Raw genomic sequence first — 23,616 nt, 5'->3', positions numbered from 1 at the left:
ACAAAAACTCAAGAGGAAAAACAAATTATTAATGGTGTTTATTGTGTATTAAATTTCCAGGCACAGCACAGTAGCAAAGCAGCCAGGAATTAGTTAAGGGAGGTAGTGATTGCTTTTAATTAGCTTCACCTGGGTTGGGTTGGGTTGGGTAGGCTAGCCCAAGTGCAGGGCTGGGAGTTTTGTGTGTCTTTTTACTTGCTTGCAGCCATGAATAAATATGTTACTATACTACCACTGGCTGGACTCACTATATAACTTGTCTACTCAAAAGTAAGCCACTATGGTGTAGTGGTTTGAGTGCTAGACAAGGACCAGGGAGACTGATTCAAATCTCCATTCAGCCACCAAGGCCAAGCTCACCTGAGCTAGTCCCTGGCCTGTCAGCCTAATCTACTTCACATGGTTGTTGTGAGGACAAAATGGAGGCTGTGTGCTGCCTTGAGAAATGAATAAAACAAAGCCCAGATGAATCCAATGGGATATTCCCCAATTAAGTCTGTACAGCTTAGAAGCAGGAAGAAACATCAGGAGAAACTTTCTGACAGTAGGGCCTAAGAGGTATTCACCAGTGGAACAGACTCGCAATATTGGAGGTTTTTAAGCAGAGGTTGGATGGCCATCTGTCATGGAAGCTTTAGTTGAGATTACTAAATTGCGGGGGTTTGGACCAGCTGACCCTTGGGGACTCCTTCCAACTTTTTAGTCCTATGATTCTACACAGAGAGCACATATGACAGCAGAAAGTCCCGGGTTCAATCCTGTATGAGCGCGCCCCTTGCTTGAAAACCGTGGCCAGCGGCTGCCAGTCCTGTGTAAACAATACCGAGCTAGATGCCTCAGCAAGCCGCGCCTCTTCCTTCGCTCCGTCGCCCGCTTTCGGTTTCGTTTCCCCCTCAGGCCGGAGAGAGATCGCAGGAGCGGAAGTGGAGGAAGGCACGGTGGTCGTCGTCGTCTTCTGGCCAAGGCGGGAATCGGGTGGGTCTCCTCCTGGAAGTGGCGGAGGAGGAGCAGCTTCGCCGGGAGCGCCGGGCTTCTGCAAAAGCTGACCCCGAGCCAGCATGGACTGCTTCACTTCGCAGAGGCTGGCCGCCCTGGCCCTGCGGGAGCTGTGCACGTCGGGGGGCTGCCTGCGCCAGGGTGAGCTGTACCGGCGCGTGGCCCTCGGGGTTAGCGCGGAGTTCCTGGATGCGCTGTTCCAGGACGCGCGCAAATTCACGGTGGTAACTCGGGAGGAGGCCCCTTCGGCGGCGGAAGGAGGAGGAGGAGGAGGAGGAGAAGATGGAGATGTCCAGGTCGTGGTGGCCACCACCGGGGCGCGGCTGTGCCCGGAGCACGGGAGCGGGAAGTGCCAGGGCGGGTGCCGGCGGCTGCACGTCTGCCGCTACTTCGTGGGCGGCGGGTGCCGTAACCAGGACGGCAGGTAAGGCCGGCGGAGACCCCCCTCATCCCACCCCCCCCTTGGTTCATCGCCGGCGTGTTTGTTCGGAATATGCACCCCTCGAGTTAGGGAGTGCCGTCTAGGATTGCCGTCGCTTGCCAAACCGAGGAAGGGGGTCGTGCAAGCGTGGCAACGACCCCACGCCCGCAAAAACTAGGGTTGCTATTGAATGAGCTCTGTTTGGACTTGCTTCCGGGTAAATTTTTGCGCCCAGGGTCGGGACTGTAAGAGTAGACAAAGAATTGCGGTGCGTGGACGGGAGAAGCTGAACCGGTTTGTAGATCCCGAGCCTAGGAACCGAGTTGTTGTTTAACAGTGAATGTTTGAGCTGTGGGGGTTGATACTCCTCCGTCCATCTTCCCCGACTTTTAAGTGTGGGGCGGAGCCTCTCTTGCTACCATTGTTCAAAGTTCTAATCTATAGTTTATGTGGACGTGTAAGGAAATACGTACGGTTTTAAATGTTAGTATGTGCAATGGAAATAAGTTGAATTTGCCTTCTGTAGAGGGTTGCATAATTTTGAAGAGCCAAAAAGAGGACACGTTTGCCGACTTCTACTTTGAACTATTGAACACCATAAAAAGGAGTATGTGTCCAGTAAAAAGAGGACATAGGGCAACCCATATGTGAACATATTTTAACCAAAAACACTTCTTTTTTCATTCAGGTTTTTCACTATAAAAATTAAATTTGGTGGTCTTTGGTAGGGTGTCTTTGTCATTTTAATTTAATTTTAAATGGAAGTATTTAGTTTGCTTTTGTTATGCCCAATTCCCAAAGACTTAAACGACCAATCAAAGGACAATTTGTGATTCTTGCTGCCATTTATTTTACAGTACATTGTGTTTGCATACTATTAATCTTTTTCTCTAGACGGGACTCAAGGCAACTCATAGATAAAAATGAGAACTACTGAAAACGAAGAAAAAAACCTAGCAGGTTCCTATAAAGGAATGCAGTCTTTCAGATAGTTTGGACCTAAGCTGTATACAAGTACAGTACTAATACATAGTAAAGGAAATTGTAACTTTGGAGTTCATGAGTGTTGTTTGTGGCTGCTAAAACTACCACCATCTATCTTTATTTCTCACTATGTTTTTACCTCCTTGCTCAGGAGATCTTAAAACATACTGTGAACTCATTTTCCATGCTAGTCGGTTGCAGCAAAAACAACAGCCTTGCAATGTCTTAAAAAATAGCTTTTTAAAATTATATAAGCCTTTGTGATACAGTCCACTTCGTTTGACATTGCTTGCTTTCTCCATTCATTTGTCCTGGCCTAATCATGCACTTCTCCTTTTTCAGGCATCTCTTGAATTTAGGGTAATTGCAAGATGATGAAACTTAATAAATTGGGCTTTACAAAACAGAACCCATAGTTTTACCTTCAACCTGTTTTTAACTTATGACTTTTATCATTTTGATGTATATTTTATGTTCTATGGAAACCCATTTAGAGGTTTCAGCAATTATAAAATCCAAAATGCTGTTGGACAAAGATTGCTGAAACTGTACTTACCTGGGAGTAAGCCCCAATAAACACATTGATATTTATTTGAAGTAAACCTGCATAGAATTGGGTTGCATGATTACCTTTGGCTATGAACAACATGCAGCTTTAGTTCATCTTTGATGGTAAAAGCAGAATTACAAGCATGTTTAATGTTTTCAAAATTTACAGGAAGCCATGCAAGTTCATCCATGACTTTCATTCATCCCATAACCTCCCTGTCCTAAAAGAGCATGGGCTTGAAAGCTTAAAGGATGATGAATTGTGTCAGCTTCTGCTTCAGAATGATTCTTCACTCTTACCTGAGGTGAGGACTTTCACTCATGAATGATGGTACTTTTAATGAATCTCTAAACAACCAGTGAGCATACCAGATGTCTGGACCTTTGGACCCTTCAGGAACTTGATTAGAGAACTCCAGCTTGTACTTCTGTTAATTTATTTTAAATGAAAGTTATTAAACCATGTAGCTGCAGTGTTCTAGCAGGTATTGTAAACTTGAGATTGCCATTATAATGTGTGAGCAAAACCGGCCAGCATGTTATGATTGGAGCTCAATGTGTTTCTTTCCTGGTGCAAGGAATGTGCTCTTTGCTTGGCTTAGACTGAGAAATAAGGAAAAGGTTACATTATGCCCTACCTAAAAGGTTGCAAGAATGCGATGAAACCTCTCTTTAATGATTTGTATGTACCGTATATGCACCCCCCACATTCTTGAAAAGGATATGTCAGTTGTTTCTGTGTTACTACAGCCTTGCAAGTAAGTCCTTCAGAAATTACTAGCCCAAATGCATGCCTCTTTGTTGGCTATTTTTGGTTCCAAATGGAAGGAGAATGTTTGGTATATATTCACTGCCTGATTATCTGAAGAAGTGTGCATGCACACGAAAGCTCATACCAAGAACAAACTCAGTTGGTCTCTAAGGTGCTACTGGAAAGAATTTCCTATTTTGTTTTGATTGCCAGAAGGGATTCTTACTTGCTATAGGCAATTGGCTGTTTGCAAGGCTTTGTTGTTACTTAAGTTAGTTCTGCAGCTTATGATATTTCTGGTGTGCTGGAGATGTTCTCCACTTCAGAGTGGTGGAATACAGTGGAGAAGTCTTCAGAATTGTTTCCTTGCACCTGTTTGGCACTTCAATGGCATCTGGTTGGCCACTGTGAGAACAGGATGCTGGCTTAGATGGGCCACAGGCTTGGTCCTCTTTCTGTGCTAGTTGAAAACACTTTTGATCATTAGGGCATTCAGTGACCATAAATTGAATTTAGTTTATATCTGCTATTATGGCTGGTTCTCTTTTTGTTCATTTTTTAAGCTGTTTGTTTTTTATTTCTGCCCAATAGCAAGTATCAAGGAAATGTACAAGAAGATGAAAAATTAGGGCAGCTTTAAGATTATAATACCTTGAGTTCGAGCACCAGTAGTAAAGGCGATTGCTGGGTTGCCTTGAAAAACCACATTGAAATAATGAGTGGGAAATTAATATTTACATAAATAAAAAAGTTTATGGCTCAAGGGCCTTGGTGTAGCTGGGTTTCTTATAATGAGAAGTAGTTAAGAGTCATTGGACATGTATGTTTAATAATGAAACGATGGAAGGGGAACAGCCGTCGCTCAGTGGTAGAGCATCTTCATTTAATGCAGAAGGTCCCATGTTTGATCCCCAGCAGCTTCAGGTAGGTCTGGGAATGTTTCCTGTCTGAAATCCTGGAGAGTTGCTAGGCAGTACTTTGTGAGAAGGACCAATGGTCAGACTCCATATAAGATAGTTTCCAGTGTATTATTTGCCACAGGACACTATGATGGGCTTTGCCATGAATATTTGGAGGAAATGGGTCTGTAAGTGCTTGCTACTTAGCAGCAATAGCTGGGAATGAAATGGCCATGACTGGAGGCAGTGTGTACCTGGAGCTGATGTCAGTTGCCATGTTGCCTTGTGAACCTTCTTGAAATCTCACTGGCTATTGAGAGCCAGTGTGTTGTAGTGGTTAAGAGTGGTAGACTCGTAATCTGGTAACCGGGTTTGCATCTCCACTCCTCCACATGCAGCTGCTGGGTGACCTTGGGCTAGTCACACTTCTCTGAAGTCTCTCAGCCCCACTCACCTCACAGAGTGTTTGTTGTGGGGGAGGAAGGGAAAGGAGAATGTTAGCCGCTTTGAGACTCCTACGGGTAGTGATAAAGCGGGATATCAAATCCAAACTCCTCCTCCTCCTCCACTTCTTCTTCTTCTTCTTCTTCTTCTTCTTCTTCTTCTTCTTCTTCTATTTAGTCCAAGACAGGGTGCTGGCTGAAATGTGCTGCTCTTGTAATCCAATTACTTCCATGTGTTTTAATGATTTTATGTACTGTGGATGTAGATTCTAAAGTTTTTGGTGCAAACTGCAGTGTTGTCAGTTGTGTTGTCATTGTTCTGATGGGGAAATAAAACAAGTAAGTTGGAATGGATGGCAAAGATTGGCACCTGTGGCATGTCATCTCTGCTTCACATTTGCTCAAAAGTAGAGGAAAAATAATCTTGAGGGTTAAACCAGAGGGCCCTTGTTTCATTTTAGTAATACAGTGCTATTTTTCTAGAAAAAGTGGTGGTGGAACTCACCATGAACACCTCCCTTGTTCTCTTAGAATGGCAATGGTGCCCACCTGAGAGGTGCTGGAACTCACCTGAGATGTGTCACAACTGAGTTCTGGCTGAAAAAAAAAGTCCTGGTAATAGAGATGTGAAGCCTCCAGCCACCTCCCCCCTCCCCCCAAAAAAAAACCCTGGGTTGGAGAAAAAAATAATCCACCCTCTCCAAGACTTCACATTTCTAGTAACAAGTATTCTGTTACAGAACATCTGTTGTGTTTGGATATTATCTGTTTATTCAAGTGAGTTAGTAATGAAATTAATCTAATTTTGCCTGGCAGCAAGGGAATAAAATTGCAGCTTGCTTCCTCTTAGGGCGTAGGCAGTGTTAGAAACAGATATATGAGCTAATTGCCAAATGGCGCCTTAAACCTAGGTTATGATCATCGCAATGGAACATCTAGGCACCTTTTTTTACCATGAAATTTGTTATTTATTATCAAAGCAGTTTTGTTTGTTTAGTCGTGTCTGACTCTTCGTGACCCCATGGACCAGAGCATGCCAGGCAATCCTGTCTTTCACTGCCTCCCGCAGTTTGGTCAGACTCATGTTGGTAGCCTCGAGAACACCGTCCAACCATCTTGTCTTCTGTCGTCCCCTTCTCCTTGTGCCCTCAATCTTTCCCAGCATCAGGGTCTTTTCCAGGGAGTCTTCTCTTCTCATGAGGTGGCCAAAGTATTGGAGCCTCAGCTTCAGGATCTGTCATTCCAGTGAGCACTCAGGGCTGATTTCCTTCAGAATGGATAGGTTTGGTTTGATATTCTTGCAGTCCATGGGACTCTCAAGAGTCTCCTCCAGCACCATTAAAACATGAAACAAAACTGATTGAAGCTTCCAGGAAAATCTTTCTTTCTTTCTTTCTTTCTTTCTTTCTTTCTTTCTTTTTTGAATATGTTTTTATTTTGCTTTTAACATAGCATAAAGAAACACACTTAAGAAATACATCGAAAAATCAAATACAAGTACATATACTCCACCGTGTATTGTGACTTCCCTCCTTTTCCTCCCTGGTTTTATACCTTCTCATTCTTCTGCTTTCCTAAATCCATATTTAACTTTTTATAATTAAATTATTGTCTATTTTGAATTCCACTGTTACATTGCAAGTATTGCATCAAAACCTGTCAGTGTTTTCATATTTATACAATGATTTTTAAAAAAATACTCAATAAATTTACTCCAATCTGATTGAAACATTTGGTCGCTTTGATTCCTTATTCTCCCAGTCAATTTTGCTAATTCTAAATATTCCAGTAATTTTATTCTCCATTTTTCAATTGTTGGTAAATCTGGTGTTTTCCATTTCTGTGCTAATAATATTCTGGCTGCGGTGGTAGCAAATAAAAATAATCTCTGATCATTTCTCATGATCTCCTTTCCCACTAACCCCAACAAAAAAGCTTCTGGTAATTTCGGGAATGTATATTGTAACATTTTTAAAAATTCATTATATATCAACTCCCAAAATATTTTAACCTTCTCACAACCCCACCACATGTGACAAAAATCTCCATCTTTTGTATTGCATTTCCAGCATTTCTTATTTCTCATTCTATATATTTTCACTAATTTAGTCGGGGTAATATACCAATGATACATCATTTTCATGATTAAGCTTCCAGGAAAATATTTCAGATCCTTCTCTAGGTGACATTTTGCCTTCCCCGTATCTATTTACCTACTTAATTTATAGAGCTGCCCCATAGCAGAAGTACCCTAGGAAGCCAGTGTGGTGTAGTGGTTAGAGTGTTGGACTAGGATCTGGGAGATCAGGGTTCAAATCCCCACTCAGCCCTGAGGCTCACTGGGTGACTTTGGGCCAGTCACTGCCTCTTTACCAGGGTTGTTGTAGGGATTAACTGAGGAGAGGGGTGAACCATGTGCTCCTTGGAGAAAAAAGTGGGAAATAAATGCAATAAATAAGCTCTTCTGCTTACCTGCTTCAGAAAGCTGGAGAGGCTAGCCAGATGGAAATGTCCTTTGCCAACCTGGCATCCAGAGATCTCCACGTGGCGCCTGCGGGAATTTTGGAACACTGGGCGCATGTGTATGACTGAATAATACTGACACAACTGAAAAGTCACCATGTTGGCAACTAGATTTGTAATTCTTTCCCCCCTTTTTTCTTTTGGAAATATTTTTTTATTAAATTTTCACTTTAAACAAAAAAAGATGAAATCCAACATTCATCAACACATCTCTTTCCCCACTGCTCTGCCGAGCTTATGACTTCCCTCCATCCCAACATCAGGTTTTCCCTTTTCCAATCTACATCTCGCAGTTTCATCTTATTTATGCAGTCCATGTCATAGGATTTATTTCAATCCTGCTAGTGTCTTCAAACCGCTACAGTTATTATTCATATAGTCAATAAATTTACTCCAATCTCTTTGGAATTTTGCTTCATCTTGGTTTTGGATCCTGCAGGTCAGTTTTGCCAGTTCCACATAGTCCATCATCTTCGTCTGCCACTCCTCCATCGTTGTTAATTCCTGTAATTTCCACTTTTGGGCTATTAATGTTCTCGTCGCAGTTGTTGCATACATAAATAATCTTTGGTCTACCTTTAATTTCCTCTCCCATCAAGCCCAGCAAAAAAAGCTTCCGACTTTTGGGGAAAGGTATACTTAAACATCTTTTTCAATTCATTATAAATCAATTCCCAAAATGATTTTATCTTTTCGCATGTCCACCAAATATGATAAAAATCTCCATCTACATTTGTAATTCTTAACGTACTGAGCCAGTACAATAGGTTGGTAATGACACACATGGCAGCTCCCGTGACTGCTGATTCTAGAGTCCAAGAAAGCCAAGTTACTTATTGCTTAAAAGCTTTTCTCCTCAGATTTCTAGAATTCGTCATTCCTAATACTAAGTCAATGGCTTCTAACGCCTGAACTCATGTAGCCAAACAGCACCACCCATGCACATGAAAAAGATATGAGTAGACTTGAGGTTATCCCCAAGGTTTCCAGATACAGTATGCAAAAAACTTTTTTGGGGGGGCAGACAGCCCATTATAACTCATTGGCATGGAATGTCAGCTGACCTAAGTTGGGTTGTGGAGACTGACAACCAAGTGGGGAGGGAGTATAGAATGAGGAGACAGGAAAGGGAGGAGAACATTCCAAAGCAGGCCAATAAGGACTGAGCATGTTCAGTGAGCGTTGTGACAAGACAGAAAACAGGTACGAATAGAATGGAGTGCTGGAGCTCTGAACAAAGTCACCCCACACCGCAGCAGTGTTGTTACGCAGCCACATTCGCATTGCTCTCGCTGCTTGAAAACATTCAGGCATTGCTAGTCCTGTGTTTACATCTTACTCTAGTCTATTTGCTTTAAATGAATTTGTGTATCTTGATTTTTTTTCTTCTTCTCCTTTTTGTTCTTAGATATGTCCGTACTATAACAAAGGGGGCGGACCCTATGGATCTTGCACCTTTAAGAAGATCTGTGTCAAACTCCACATTTGTCAGTACTACCTCCAAGGAGAATGCAGGTTTGGTAGCACCTGCAAGCGCTCACATGACATTGCTAACTCGGAGTGTTACGAGAAGCTGGAGAAGCGAGGAATGAGCCACGCCACAATCACCAAAATTCCCTTGATCTACAGGAATGCATATGACATCAAAAATAGCTCAACAACATCAACTAGCAATGGTAGAGTGCTTCATTCTCTTTTATAACACTATAGAAATCCCCAGTACAGTATAGCTAATACAGTAGCTGCTACTTACTGTGAACGTCAGGAACAGAAGGGTAATAATTAATATAATTATAATAATTTTATTATTTATACCCTGCCCATCTGACTGGGTTTCCCCAGCCAGATCAATACTGTATAGCAATACTGTAAATATATTGATAATCTTTTGCCCAATGAAGGAGATGGGGAGGCAGGGTCTGTAGCTACTGCACTGCGAGTTTTAAGAGCTATCTTGGCTTGCCTTCTAAGAAAGGGGAAGAGAACCTTTCAGATAAAATAGTGGGACCATGTGGTCAATTATCAAGTTTGCCAGCAGTTTGGACTTGTGAACATAGGAAGCTGACTTGTACAGGAAGAATAAACAATACATTGAGTAAAACAAATATGACATAACAGTTGGAGACAGAACACTGGTCTGTTTCAACTAATTGGTCTTTTTCACATCCAAGTAATCTAGAGTCCTTGGGAAGAGTTTTAACAACAAATCTTCTTTGTGGGCTGTAACCAGTTTCTTTAAATGCATCTCTGACTGATAAAAGCTCATTAACCAGAGCAGCTGCTTTCTTCATGAGTTCTTCATTGTGAACATGACCTAATGTTATATATCATATACTTTTTCAAAACATGCAAGAAATACCCTTATAAAGGACGCAAATAGGAAATTTCACCCATTACATTCTTCCACTCTTCCCAGGGCTAAAACAGCCATAACCACTACTTTCATGAAACATAATTTGTAATAGCTGTGAACCTGCTACCTCCTGTGACTAATTATTAGTAATTGGAAACAGGTGTTACAAGAATGCAGATTGGTCAGATTTACTGTTGAGTCCATTAGGATTTACAGAGCTCAAAAGTAGAAACCCAGTATGCCTCACATTTACTTAATGTTACATGGGGATCTTGCCCTTTGTACAAAGACCCGTGTACTTGTTCTGTAACAAAAAAAATATTTTTAACTCCTGAGGAGTAAGCTTGCATTAATTGGGCTTCCATGATGTGTGCAGAGATTTTGCTTTGATGCTCACCAAGCAAACATTCTAGTCTCTTCCGGTTTGTCCTATATATGTTAAAGGACAAGGACATAATAAGATGTATAACATTAACTGATTGGCCAATAGTGGAACTTTTCGATACAAACCTGCCATCTACAGAATTGAATGCATTGTTTAAGTTGTAATGGTTGTGCACAATATGAACAACTGCCACATTTAAAACGTCTAGTAGTAATGACTATTATTCAAGCACTGACTTGAGGAAGACAACTCTAACTGGGTATTCAGATCTCAAAGTACTCAGGAGCCCAGAGCAGTCAGTACGTTTATTTATTAAATTTGTATACCTCTCTTCATCTGAAAATCCCAAGGTGGTTCAAAACATAAAAATACAAAAAGAGAACCCAAAATACATAATAAAATAAAAACAAACCAATAACTCTCCTCCCACGAACACATTTATAAAGCCATACAATGTTCATCAGCCAAAGGATATACAGAAATGTTTTCATCTGGCGCCTAAAAATAGATGTAATGATGCTAAGAATATGCTAGTGAAATGAAATGTTGGAAGAAGTATTCATCATACCAGTTGAAGATTACATGCAATAATTTTGAGTTTACTTATAAAGCCTGCAACCCACTTGCATCGGCTTTGCAATCAAATTACTGGGTGCAACCCGCAGGTTGCGAAACACTGAGCTGGAGTCTGTGTTTTCCTGCTTTTTCAGAAAGAAAATTGAGCAGCGGTCAGGTACCATCAACCACAAACAGCAGCGAAGATTCAGATTTTATATGCTTATACCACATTAGGAAAAGTTGTAGCTTTCAAGGTAAGTGAAATAAAACCTGTGTTGGGTTCTGTCAAGCTTTTCTTTTGCATGTGTGTGTATGTATCACTGTCCCACCAATGCTTTTTTTCAACTGGTTTAGACAATATCTTCAGCCTGATCTGACTCTTGTGTAGCAGTGGGGGAATGTAAACCTGCCCTCCCCTCCGGCATGTTCCTGATGGTCCTAAAATCCAAATGCTTTTACCTGTGCATAATATAACCTGTAGGCCAGTTTCGGGTGCTGTCCTACATTCCATGCCATGAACAAGGTTGTCTAGATGATAGGTGCCTACCTTCCTCTTCCCTTGCGGTTCCTTTTTCCTTTTGTGTCATGTCTCTTGGTGTGCAATCCATTATTTTAAATTGCAAACCACCTTGCGTGCTTGAGTACACCATATGAACGTAGTAACTTTAAATGACAAATGTCCTGATTGTATTTGCATGTTTAGTATCAACGTAGATAAATCAATCCTGAGTGGGCCTTGGATTTGCAGGCTTCCCTCTCCTCAACTGGATGGAGACAACTGATTAAATGGAAATTTCTGAACGCCTTGTCCCAGCTTTCTCCCTGCAAGCATTTGTCGTTCGCTTCACATCCTGTGTATTTAGCACCAGCCCTTCAGTGCTTCTTCTGTGAAGCCCATGGGTGGATGGCCAAGGGTTTTAACACAACTTGGTTTTATTGGTCTAGATAAGTGTATTCGAGATCACTTCCATTTGCCATACAGATGGCAAATACTTAATGGGACCCAGTGGAAAGATCTGAAGGATATGGAGAAAATTGAAAAGGCCTACTGTGACCCAGTTATTGACAGGTATAGATACATTAATAATACGTTCTTGTTTGGTTCTGAATTTTAGTGGTACAGGTCTCTTTGCTGTTTGTTTATGCCTTTATATTTTCTTTAGTAATTAACTCTGCTGGTGGATTAGTACTTGAATGTCGTATTTTGTCTTTTTAATGGCTTAACTGCTTCTGTAGTGCACAGCCTTGATTAAAGCTGGTGGGAAAACATTTGAAATCGGCTTAGACTTCATGTGGAGAAAAGAACCAAAATGCATTGTGTGTGTGTGTGTGTGTGTGTGTGTGTGTGTGTGTGTGTGTGTGTTTGGCCTCTTTTAAAGGCATATTTTTGCAGTCTTAGAAGTCATCTTAGATTCATGGAAGTTTTTGGTTTTTTCGTTGAAAGGGAGGGTTCTAGGTCTCAAGATGGCAGAATGGCAGCTGCATGCTTTTTTTAAGACTTAGGATATTACCTGACTTTAACTGTAAATAATATCCCACTGAAAGTGAGGGCAGATCCACACCATACATTTAAAACACATTCAACACACATCTGAAGCACATGCCCTTCCCCCAAAGAATCCTAGGAACTGTATATTCATCTGCACAGAGCTACAATTCCCAGCACCCTTAATAAACTACAGTTCCCAGGATTCTCATGGCAACATCATTACAGAACTTCATGGAGCTAGTCAAAATTGACAGTCACTATTGTTAGGAAGAAAAGCTAGTGTGGAGAAAAAAGGAATCGTGCTGCAGCAGTAGACAACTGGGGCAATGCATCTGTGAGAAACAATCTAAGCTTTGGGGAGTTTGGGGGGAAATCACACCAGCCTCCTGGAAACTTCTTCCTGAAAAGGGGAGCATTCGCCACTGACTTTACTGCTTTAAATGCTTTTAACAATGGAAAAATTCCTTCCATTAGCAGCAACAAACTTCGTTGGTCTCTAAGGTGCTACTGGAAGGAATTTTTTTAATTTTGTTTAGACTATGGCAGACTAACCCCACGGCTACCTGCCTGTAACTTTAACAATGGAATTACTCTTGGTTAAGAGTGGAATAAAAAAAAATCATCCTGGCTTGCAGAAAGTAGCAGATATTGACATTAGTAGTAAAGAATATTTAGTTCTTTGAAAATCTTTCAAGTGCACTCTAAACCCCCGCTCGAAACCCAATTGTGCACAGAATTGACTACAACAGCGCTGGATGTGGCCTCAGCCCTGCAGACATCGTTTTTTCCAGTATGACTTTTGGCACTGCCAAAATTAGACGGCTCTCCACTGCATCTTCTGTGACCATGGCGCCTCACTATATTCTCACAACTGATTGGATCTGGTATTGGAAGGATGAATATGGGGTGTGGAATGAATATGGAAAGGAAGTAAGTAACATGGGATCATGCTGCACTGAAGCAAGTAATATTGTGGCGACCCTTTTTGAACATTGTAAACTGGTGCAGATAGACAAGCTTGAAATCTAATTGGCATCCCTCTCTCAGCAATGGTCATGCTTCACAACCTGCTGGAACATTTTTCTGTGTAGTCTTCCTTGAAGTAGATCAGAACTCTGTTTAAGACCACACGTCTTATTTATTTGGAATATTTCTGCCCGGTCCATCAGTATAGGAACCATTTTAAAAACTAAGCGCAACAAATAAAGCACGAACAGTACTAAACAGAAACAAAAATAAGCAAGAGCCTTATTGCTGGTATTGCCACTGTTACAGAATGTTTTCCCCCAAGGAGGCCCACCTGGTGCTGCCTTTGCAATCTTCTTGGTGCTGATTGAAGATATTTTTAGCTTCTTGGGCTTTTAAATAACAACTTCTGACTGTGGAGTTTGTGCCTTTTGACTATCTGATTTTGCCGAACTTTGAAAATCTATTTCACTTAATGGAGAAACACTGTCTTGCTTTCTAGTCATTCCTTGCCTCTCTAACATTCTGAGCAGTTGTTTCAAATCCATCCCATGCATGCTTGCTTATAAAGGGCGATTTTTTTTTTTTTGTACAGTCCAGTATATCTCACGCTTTAGACCCCTGTAGATTGTAAGGTTCTTGGCTATTTTTAAAAAGGGATGTGATTTCTTCTCTGCTGCTAGGATGTTGATCACTCTGCTGCCACAGTGTCCAGCTTTGACTTGGAAAAAGCCTATCAGTCTGAAGCGTCTCCAACATTCACGTTTTCAGCTGGAAAACACAAATACGAGCTTGATTTCAAAGGTAGGTCTCATTGAATCAACTGAGGTATGCTTAAATACAATCTGCTGAAACAGGGGCAGGGAACACATTGTCTGTGGGCCAGATTTGGCTTGGCAGGGGTCCCAATTTTGCCCACCTGTCAAATGTGATATCAGGTGTGCAGCAGGTAGAGACACAGCTGGATCCAAGTCATGCATCGTATCCATGCAGATGTCTAGTTCTTTGGAAGGCTTTGAAGTGCGTTCCAAACCCTCTCTTTAAACCCTGACGTCGACAGAATTCTCTTCCCTGCTGCTGGGAGAGGCTCCAACCATGAAGAAAACAGGCTTGAAATCACCTTTCTTCGCGTCTAAGTCCTACCTGTGAAGAATGGAGCTAAAGGAACCCGGTGGTCGTGAGTAAAGAATTTGAGTGAAATCGTGCTTTTGGGACGATCCGGGGGGAAGGAGAAGGGCAGCCTGCCTCCCTCCCTTCGAGCTCAAGAATCTAACCAATCTGAGTGATTGCTGCTACAGAACTGGCTATAATGTATTTAAAATTGACACATGAGACTGGCAAACTTTTCTTTCGGGAAGCTAATTAGAGGAAAATATCTCCATTTAAAGTTGCGGTATTTGCGCTCCAGCTCAGGAAAATGGCGACGAACAAAGAGGGGAGTAGAAATATGACACCCACTTCCTCCTCCTCTGCCAGTATGCTGGGTTTCGTCCTTGAACTGGTATTGAACTCTGGATTAACGGATGAACAGAGACTCACCGCCTTGAAGGTGGAATTGCTTTGTAGAAAAGTCAAAGTCTTGTGTGGGGGTCTGAAATGGAACCAATTGCCCACAGAGGAGGCTTTTAAAACTTTTGACACTTTGGAAGAATCCCTTGCCAAGGAGCTGAGAGGGCTGATGAGTGAGCTACTTCGGAGAAGAAATTCGCTTTCTGGGGGTGGCAGCCCCAAGGCGACGTCAAGATTTTTTATATCCAGTCCCCGAGGTGTGAGCTCGGGGGCCAGGGACAGAGAATTAAGGTATTTACAAGAAGAAAAGGAATGTTACAAAGAACCGAAGAAGCTGAGAGATGATGAGATGGATACCTCTGAACTCGTGGCAAGGAGAGGTTTGGACTGTGCCTGGATCTGTGGACGTTTGGAGAGGGAAGCTACATGGAAGTTTAGTGTTGAAACCACCAGGAGAAGAATAATGGACAGAGGGGGTGTGGGGTGAAGCATTAAGTAATACTTAAGGTAGCCTGATATGGTAAACTGAAATCGGAGGGTGAATACTGTCAACAATTTTTTGTTATATTTTTTATTTGAACATGAAAGGAGATATTTCAAGTTATCATGTTATTAGCAGCAATCTTAAGGATAGAAGAGATAGATTTGATTGAATAAGCTGTGAAGATCAGTGAGGTGGAGTATAAGTAAAGTAAATCTAAGTGGATTATGTTTATGGAATAAGAGGATTGAGATCAAGATGTAGTGATGTATTTTTAGTAAAATGTTGAAGATATAATTGATTGTAATTATACAACTGAATTTAACTTCTTTTTTTTTGTTAGGAGAAATGGTTATAAAATAGACTTAGGATATAAACTCGAAGGTGAAAAGACAGGGGAAGTCAATAGTCAAGATACGGAAATAGAAATTTTTTTTTTTCCTAGAAAGATGCAATAAGAAAACTTGACACTGTTTGTATTTGTTCTATGTGTTTTGCATTTGTTTAATTGTAGGTGTGGGTGTGGGTATATGTTGTTATAGAAAAATGCCAATAAATTCTTATAAAAAAAAAGAAATCACCTTTCTTCTTCATAGCCGAGTAAGATTGTCTTCCATAAACATAGTTTTCACAATGAGTCCGTAAGTGACTGTGGAGGCCAATTCTGAATCCACACGTCCTTCCACAGTGGGGACATTGGTTTCCAGGTGGGAGTTGATTGAGTGTGGATTTGCCAAACATGCCACCCTCTTAGCACGTTTCTCCTTTGCGTCCTGAGTTTGAGTGTCTTCAAAGTCCATGACACCTTTGGTAAAGGCTTTTCTGCAATTGGAGCTCTTGCAGGCCAGTGTTTCCCAGTTGTCGGTGTTTATACTACATTTTAGATTTTCCTTGAGCGAGTCTTTAAACCTCTTGTTGTTGACCACCAGCATTACGCTTTCCATTTTTAAGTTTGGAATAGTGTAGTTGCCTTGGAAGATGATAATCAGGCATCCGCACAACATGACCAGTCCAACAAAGTTGATGTTGAAGAATTCTTGCTAGTTGATAGGTTAGTTGATAGGTGATGACTTCAAGTCTGCTGATCAGCCCTGCACAGGGCTCTTGGCAAGTCCCAAATCCCATGAAGCATCGCATTATGTCATTGTGACATCAGGTGATTGACAGATGGGTAACCTCTTGTCGTATTTGGCCCATGAGAGGTAGGGGAGATAAGGATCTGGCAAAATCAGGTTTTCCACCCCTGCGCCAGAAGTCCACATGGTGCTGCTGTATAGTGAGCTAGACCATTGATCCCTCTAGCCTGGTAATGTATAATTAAAAGGCTCTCTATAGCAGAGTTCCTTCCTAGCCATGCTTTGTTGTTGTTCAGTCGTTCAGTCGTGTCCGACTCTTCGTGACCCCATGGACCAGAGCACGCCAGGCACGCCTATCCTTCACTGCCTCTCGCAGTTTGGCCAAACTCATGTTAGTAGCTTCGAGAACACTGTCCAACCATCTCATCCTCTGTCGTCCCCTTCTCCTTGTGCCCTCCATCTTTCCCAACATCAGGGTCTTTTCTAGGGAGTCTTCTCTTCTCATGAGGTGGCCAAAGTACTGGAGCCTCAACTTCAGGATCTGTCCTTCTAGTGAGCACTCAGGGCTGATTTCTTTAAGAATGGATAGGTTTGATCTTCTTGCAGTCCATGGGACTCCTCCAGCACCATAATTCAAAAGCATCAATTCTTCGGCGATCAGCCTTCTTTATGGTCCAGCTCTCACTTCCGTACATTACTACTGGGAAAACCATAGCTTTAACTATACGGACCTTTGTCGGCAAGGTGATGTCTTTGCTTTTTAAGATGCTGTCTAGGTTTGTCATTGCTTTCTAGCCATGCTATCTAGTATGTTTTTTGACTGTAGATGCTGGAACCTTCTGCATGCAAAGCATATGCTCTTACCATTGAACTAAGGTCACACAATGGCCACTTTCAGGTATGAATGAGCCTTGTGTCTCTGCATGCAGCCCTTTACATAGGTGAGCAAACAAAATCAGGTGGACTTCTTCCAAGCCAGCTTTGCACCATGGCTTGTTATCCTGGCTTGTTCTGAAGTTGGTAATCATCATTTCTTAGTTTGGACTATAGTCACTTGTTCCTCGGTTCATTTCAAAGAGAGAGGAGAAGGGGCTGCATGCATAGCCAGAAGAGTAATTCATATTTTGTTAAGCCAAGATAGAATAATCCCTCCTGTTGGGCAGAGGGTTTTTTGTTTTCATGAGATGGCGGTGGTCTTTTCTAGGTGCTTAGATGCCTTCTGTGATACAGGTATAGAATGGACCTTGCATGAAGATCTATCTCCTAAATCAGGAGTAGAGCATCTCTGCTTCAGAAACCAAATAGGCATTGTTTCCATTTTGCCCCATATTAATTGGTTTCACCTCTGCTTCATCAGCCAGAGATGAAGTTTCCTGCAGAATATATTCTAAAAAAATTTGAAGGAAGAAATGTTCTCAAGAGGTTTTCTGGCTCTTCTCGGTTTTAAGTTATAAATTGGAACCAGTGGTATTCAGATCTCTTTTTAAGAGGGAGTATAAATGACTTTGGCAGCAGAATACGTTTTCAAATTGCATAAATGTTCTTCTGTATGTAAGCACTGTTAAATGTTTCTGTGGTTTACCCCTCCTCCCCAGCCATGAAGCAGAAAAACTTGCGTTACCTGACAGAACGAAGTGTTCGAAGACGACCGAAGTTTGTGTCTGTAAAGGAAGTAGAGAAGAAGAAGAAAAGGTTGGTGACCAAAGTCTGTACTGTATAGAGATTATGCACTACAAAGGACATCAGTGAGGATTTCAGGAAAGAAGGAAGCATTTAATGCTTGCTGTCTGCCTTTCCCATTGTCACCACAACCTGTAAGAAGGCCTGGCCACTGTGGGTGTTCCAGAGTTTTGAGTTCAACAATAGAGAACAAAGTGCACAGGGACAGAACCTTTGAATTAAAGGAAATCCTAAAACACCTAAAGAGCGTTTTGCAATAGTTAAAGGAACCAACCAATTTCAGTATTTTGTCTTCTAGGTTTTTCCCCCCTGTTGTGAACCTTTATTTTAAGCGAGGTCTGCAACTGGAGGCTCCTGGGAGAGAGCCTGTCCTCTAAAATGAGCCAGTGTAGTGTCTGGCTAGAATCTGCGAGACCAGGGTTCAAATCCCTACACTGTAATGATGCTCACCAAGTGACCTTGGGCCAGTCACTCACTCTCCGCCTACCCTAATTCACAGGGTAGCTCTGAGCACAAAATGGGGAGGAGGGGAACTCTGTAAGCCACATTGAGCTCCTTTGAGGAAAGGTGGGATGTAAACATAAATAAAGGATTCTGGAAGGAAAAGAGGTGGGGAGAAATTCGTATCCACGGCAGGAATGTGCCTTTAGGGCTGGCCCAGCTCTCGTCACTTGCTTCTCAAACCGATTTCCTAGGAAACTTGAGTTGGTGATCAGGGTTTTAACCACCTGATTAGTACTGTAGCCGGAGAGGTTATGATTCTGACATGGGTGTTTTGCTGAACAGGAGCTTTAATTCCTCCTTAATTTAATTGGTGTCTTTACACTTTGTTTTAAGACAATATTCAAAACTTGAATGCGTTCACTTTGCCGCATATTCAACAGGTGTGTGTTTCCCCAGCAGCTTAATATTATACGTAAGCATTAATTCTTAATTGCCTGATCTCTTTCCGTTGCAAAGTGGGGCCAAGCAGTCGACAGGAGACAATACGCACATTCCAGCTCACTGGGACCAGTCAGCCTTGCCAGAACTTGGATATAAGGTAGGATACTCTGAAGTGTGTGGGCTCAGGCTGTCCCTGCAATGTCTCAATACCCAATATGACATCTTCCCTACTGACATTGTGTCCAGGCACTGTGCAAGATGATGATTAGCTTCTGCCAAAGGGATAGGGCAGCTTTAGCACTCTCCTTGGCAGATTCTGTGCTCCAGAACTATTTGCTTTTACTCACATCTTTTCAGAGTAGTTTAGTCTGATTATTGCAGAACCATAATTTGTGTTTTGGCAAGTTGATAGGATGAGAGATGTGCACCATTATCTATTTCCCTCCTCCGTAGCTTTTTTTTTCATCCCTTTTGGCTTCCATAAAGTGATATCTAATGTTAGCAGTTATTTACCCCTTCAAAGAATATAAATGTTTTGCCAGCCTCCCAAAAATCAGGAGAAAGGCGAGATGCATTAGCCAAATGGTTTGTGCAGATGCAAGGGATGTATGAGGACACCATTAAATACAATATTTGAAGGGCCCCCTGACTTGATAAGGGTTCCCTGACTTCTCCCATTCAGGAAGCCACTGCACCAAAAGAATTAGGGTGAGTGTAGATGAGAACTCTGTGCCTTGCCATTCAGAAAGGTAGCTAAAAGCCTACTGTGCGATAGCAGGGCTTATATCTGTGTTCCATATCTAGTAACATCCTGTTGCTGAACAACTGTGTTTACAAGGAGCACTTCTCTCAAGCCTGATACCTTCTATACTCCTGAATCACCAGATAAAGATTAAAGAATAACAAAATAGGTCATATTTTAAGAACACTTCAGCATCAGTAGTCTTATACTTTGCCCCAGAGATAAGGATCATCCAAGATACTGTCCTTTAAGTTTCTGGTCAAAAACCTATCTCTGCTTCTCCCCCGCCATCAATACTGAGGGGCCCCTGCATCTCTGGCCTGCTACTCCAAATCTTCTTTATGCACATTTGCAATTGCCTTTGTTGCATGGGATACTCTTGCCGCCATTTTCATAAAGCATCGTTGTACCTTTTGCCTTGCAGCTGATCACCCTTCTCCCATCTTCCAAGGAGTACAGAAATGTCCAGGTTAATTTTCAGCGCACAATGCCAAAAGCATTCATTACAAGTGTCAAAAGAATCCAGAATTTGGCTCTGTGGGAAGTATATCGGTGGTAAGTGCAAATTCATTGCTCTGGTGTTATGTAACTGGGTTTCTCTTTACTTTTCCAAAGCCCAGATTTACTGCCGCATAGCAGAGGTCCGAAAACATTCCCAAGTGCTGGATTGAATTTCTGTTGTGTTCCTCAGTGTAGTACAACCTCCTGCATGCATTTAGTTAATGGATTTGAGCGCAAAACACTGTTGAATTGTGTAAAATCACATTCGTGTGGCTGGGTTAGGCAGTTGGAAGGGAACAGGCAGCCTTATACAAAGCTTCTGTATTAGGTATGAATGTTTGGCCTCTTGCACCAAAACATCTGATGATCACTTAAGAAATGTGTGATTTACTTGCTTATTTACAGTGCAGTCCTAACCATGCATCCTCAGAAGTAAGTCCTGTTGAATTCAGTGGGGCTTACTCCTGTTGAATGAAGTTAGTGGTTGGTGCCAGGGTTGCAGCCTTACTGTATGTATAGACTGCTTGGATCTACAAAGGATTCTATAGTGGTTTGTAGTAGTAGTAGTACAGTGGTGCCCCGCTAGACGAAAATAATTCGTTCTGCGAAAATTTTCGTCTAGCGGGTTTTTCGTCTTGCGGAGCGGCAATGACAGCCGCGCTCCGCAAAACGAAAAAAAAAAAAGACGAAAATTTTTCGTCTTGCGAGGCAGCCCCATAGACTTTTTCGTCTTGCGGGGCAGCCTTCCGCTAGACGAATGCCTTCGTCTAGCGAGTTTTTCGTCTTGCAAGGCATTCGTCTAGCGGGGTACCACTGTAATGTGTAAAATCTAAGGGCCAGTAGGCAAAAGCAAGGCAGTGCAAAACATCAGAGCAAAATACCTTTCTTAATCTTAACTGCTGAAGACGCAAAGTAGAAAATACAAGTTTTCATTCATTGAGAAGATGGAGTTCTGAACAGATGGGGGCACTACAGAAAAGATGCATCATTGATGCTATCTGGAGCAGGGCTTCATTGGAAAATCTTGAGCCCTGGATGGGTGAAGCTTATGCTAAAGCACTGCTCTCTGTTGTCAGATCCTGGGTGGTGTTTCTGCATTAGGGAACTTTGAGATATTTGCTTCTTTGTAGGCAGAAAGAACAAATGAAGAAGGCAAATGGGGGAAAGGATGTGGATGAAAGACAGTTATTTCACGGGACCAAAAAAGACCACATTGATGCTATCTGCCAGCAGAACTTTGACTGGAGGATCTGCGGCGTCCACGGCACAGCCTATGGCAAAGGTAACTTCATTCTGGTAAAACTATCATGCAGAAGGAAAAGTGTTATCTGCATAAACCACAGCCTGAAGTTGACACGCTTCCTCTGTTTCTGAAGGCATTTGTTTTGTCCAGATGTTACCTCGGAAATCCAAATGGATTGTTTATAAATTAAGGGTGGTTTCCAAACGGTGAGACTTATAAGGAAGTATGCTTTAGATTGCAGCCTTAGAGGCAGGACAGTGAGCAGCCTAGATGGGCAGCTGATGTGAGAAAACTTGAATAACATTCTACTTTTTGGCCTTACAGTAAAGCTTCTATCGGATGATTTGCTAATGTTACATCTACTGTTCCACCTTGAACAGTCAGTAGCCTTACTCTGTGCTGCTTCTTTTTTTGTCTCTCTCCACTCCCTCTCCCCTTTACAGGAAGTTACTTTGCAAGAGATGCTTCATATTCTGATAAATACACCAATAGCAATTCTTCTCTCAAGACCATGTTTCTGGCCAGTGTGTTGGTTGGGGAATTTACGAATGGCGTGTCTTCCTATCTCCGCCCTCCTGCCAAAGACAGCCAGAACTCGGTCTTCTATGACAGCTGTGTGAATAGCACCCAGAATCCATCCATCTTTGTCATTTTTGAGAAGCACCAGATCTATCCTGAATACCTCATAGAATACAGAAATTAGGAGGAGCTTTACTTTGGAGTGTATAACATTGCTTATCTGTCTTGTGGGCTGCTTTCAGAAGACATTTTATATTAGGGCTGTGGCGTTTTACTCCTTGAGATACAGATATTTTTAAAGCGTTCTGGTTAATTTGGGCAGCCTTTTTTAAAAAAACAAAACACCAAACCATAATTGTTTTAATGTAAGTTCCTGACAAACCTGTGGGTGGTAAGCACCTCATTAGAAAAGACCTACATTCTCTTTTCACAGGAGGGAATGACTTATTTGAGATGGTCTCAAAGCAATTCTTCCTTCAACACGGCTGTTACTCTGTTTGTGAGCATAAGATTTGATTGATTAATCATACAAGCTTTAATTGACCAAGACTATGTTAGTGAGAGGGACACGGGTGGCACTGTGGGTTAGGGCTTGCCGATCAAAAGGTTGGCGGTTCAAATCCCTGCGATGGGATGAGCTCCTGTTGCTCGCTCCCTGCTCCTGCCAACCTAGCAGTTCGAAAGCACGAATATCAGTGCAGCTTGTGAGTGTCATTTATTTTCATTCCCAACAGTGGAATATTTTGTGTGGCTTTGGTTAGTGGTACTTTGACTCTAGGCAACAACTGCTGTTTTCCATCAGCAAGCCAAATGCCCCAGCTTTTTCTCCTATGACTTTTTTGCCCTTTTATTTTAGAAGTGTTGATTCTAGTTCTCCCTTGGGACGTTGTAGTTTCTCCTTCCTTGGAGCCTTTTAAGCAGAGATTGGATGGTCATCTGTCATGGGTACTTAGCTGAGATTCCTGCATTGCAGGGGGTTGGACTCGATGACCCTTGGGGTACCTTCCAACTCTATGCTATAACAAAATGTACTCACTAGGATTTCCCTTTCCTGAAACTGTGCCCTCTTAGTTTATCTGCACGACAGCCTTCATAATAAACAACCTGGGGAAATCAGTGTTGGAAAAGTTTTGGAAACTCGCCATTGCATATACATGTGCTTGTATCAACTACAATAATTTGGGCATGCAGAAGCTAAAGAACAATCGGGAGATAACTACAAACTCCTGGCTGTTTCTCTGAAACCCTGCCCTTTCCTAACGCACTCCTGAAGTTTAGCTGGCTGGGTGCATCATTTAACTTAAGCCCATTGAGGGGCCTAACTGGTTGAATAAATGATTAATACTGGGATGGGCTTTTTAAACGACTCAGTTTTTAAGCAGTGAATGTGTTTTGCTGGTCTTGTGTTGAGTTCCTCAAGACTTTCTGTGGAAACTCTGTAGTTGACGTCCTCCTAGCTATAGCTGTAAAACATTTCAATAGTGTGAGATTTGAGTGGATACTGTCGGGTATCATTTGGGTTGATCCTTTTACCGCACTGCATCTGTCTTTTAAGTGAATTAAAGGACCAGAGTTAGAAAGGCTTCTGTTGCTGTTTTTAAGATCTCTGTTTCTGTGTTCCGCAAGTTGCCCAACAGCAGACACCACTTAATGTTCAATTGGC

The 23,616-nt window shown here is 42.0% G+C and overlaps 1 protein-coding gene across 1 annotated transcript; it reads left to right on the top strand.

Annotated features, from left to right (window-relative positions):
- Positions 1 to 1,006: 1,006 nt before the first annotated feature.
- On the top strand, positions 1,007 to 22,264 carry LOC117054188 (protein mono-ADP-ribosyltransferase PARP12-like). The gene is made up of 12 exons (XM_033162735.1): positions 1,007 to 1,420; positions 3,120 to 3,255; positions 8,975 to 9,242; positions 11,015 to 11,116; positions 11,808 to 11,931; positions 13,086 to 13,281; positions 14,001 to 14,121; positions 17,979 to 18,075; positions 19,024 to 19,105; positions 20,115 to 20,245; positions 21,322 to 21,473; positions 21,878 to 22,264. Exons 1-12 carry the CDS (start codon positions 1,059 to 1,061, stop codon positions 22,135 to 22,137), a joined length of 2,031 nt encoding a protein of 676 aa, XP_033018626.1. The 5' UTR covers positions 1,007 to 1,058; the 3' UTR covers positions 22,138 to 22,264.
- Positions 22,265 to 23,616: the final 1,352 nt, after the last annotated feature.

This window comes from Lacerta agilis, chromosome 10, assembly GCF_009819535.1.
Source record: "Lacerta agilis isolate rLacAgi1 chromosome 10, rLacAgi1.pri, whole genome shotgun sequence".
In the NCBI taxonomy this organism is placed as follows: Eukaryota; Metazoa; Chordata; class Lepidosauria; order Squamata; family Lacertidae; genus Lacerta; species Lacerta agilis.
The sequence above is the reverse complement of the archived record's forward strand: the minus strand, read 5'-3'. Positions and strand labels throughout refer to the sequence as shown.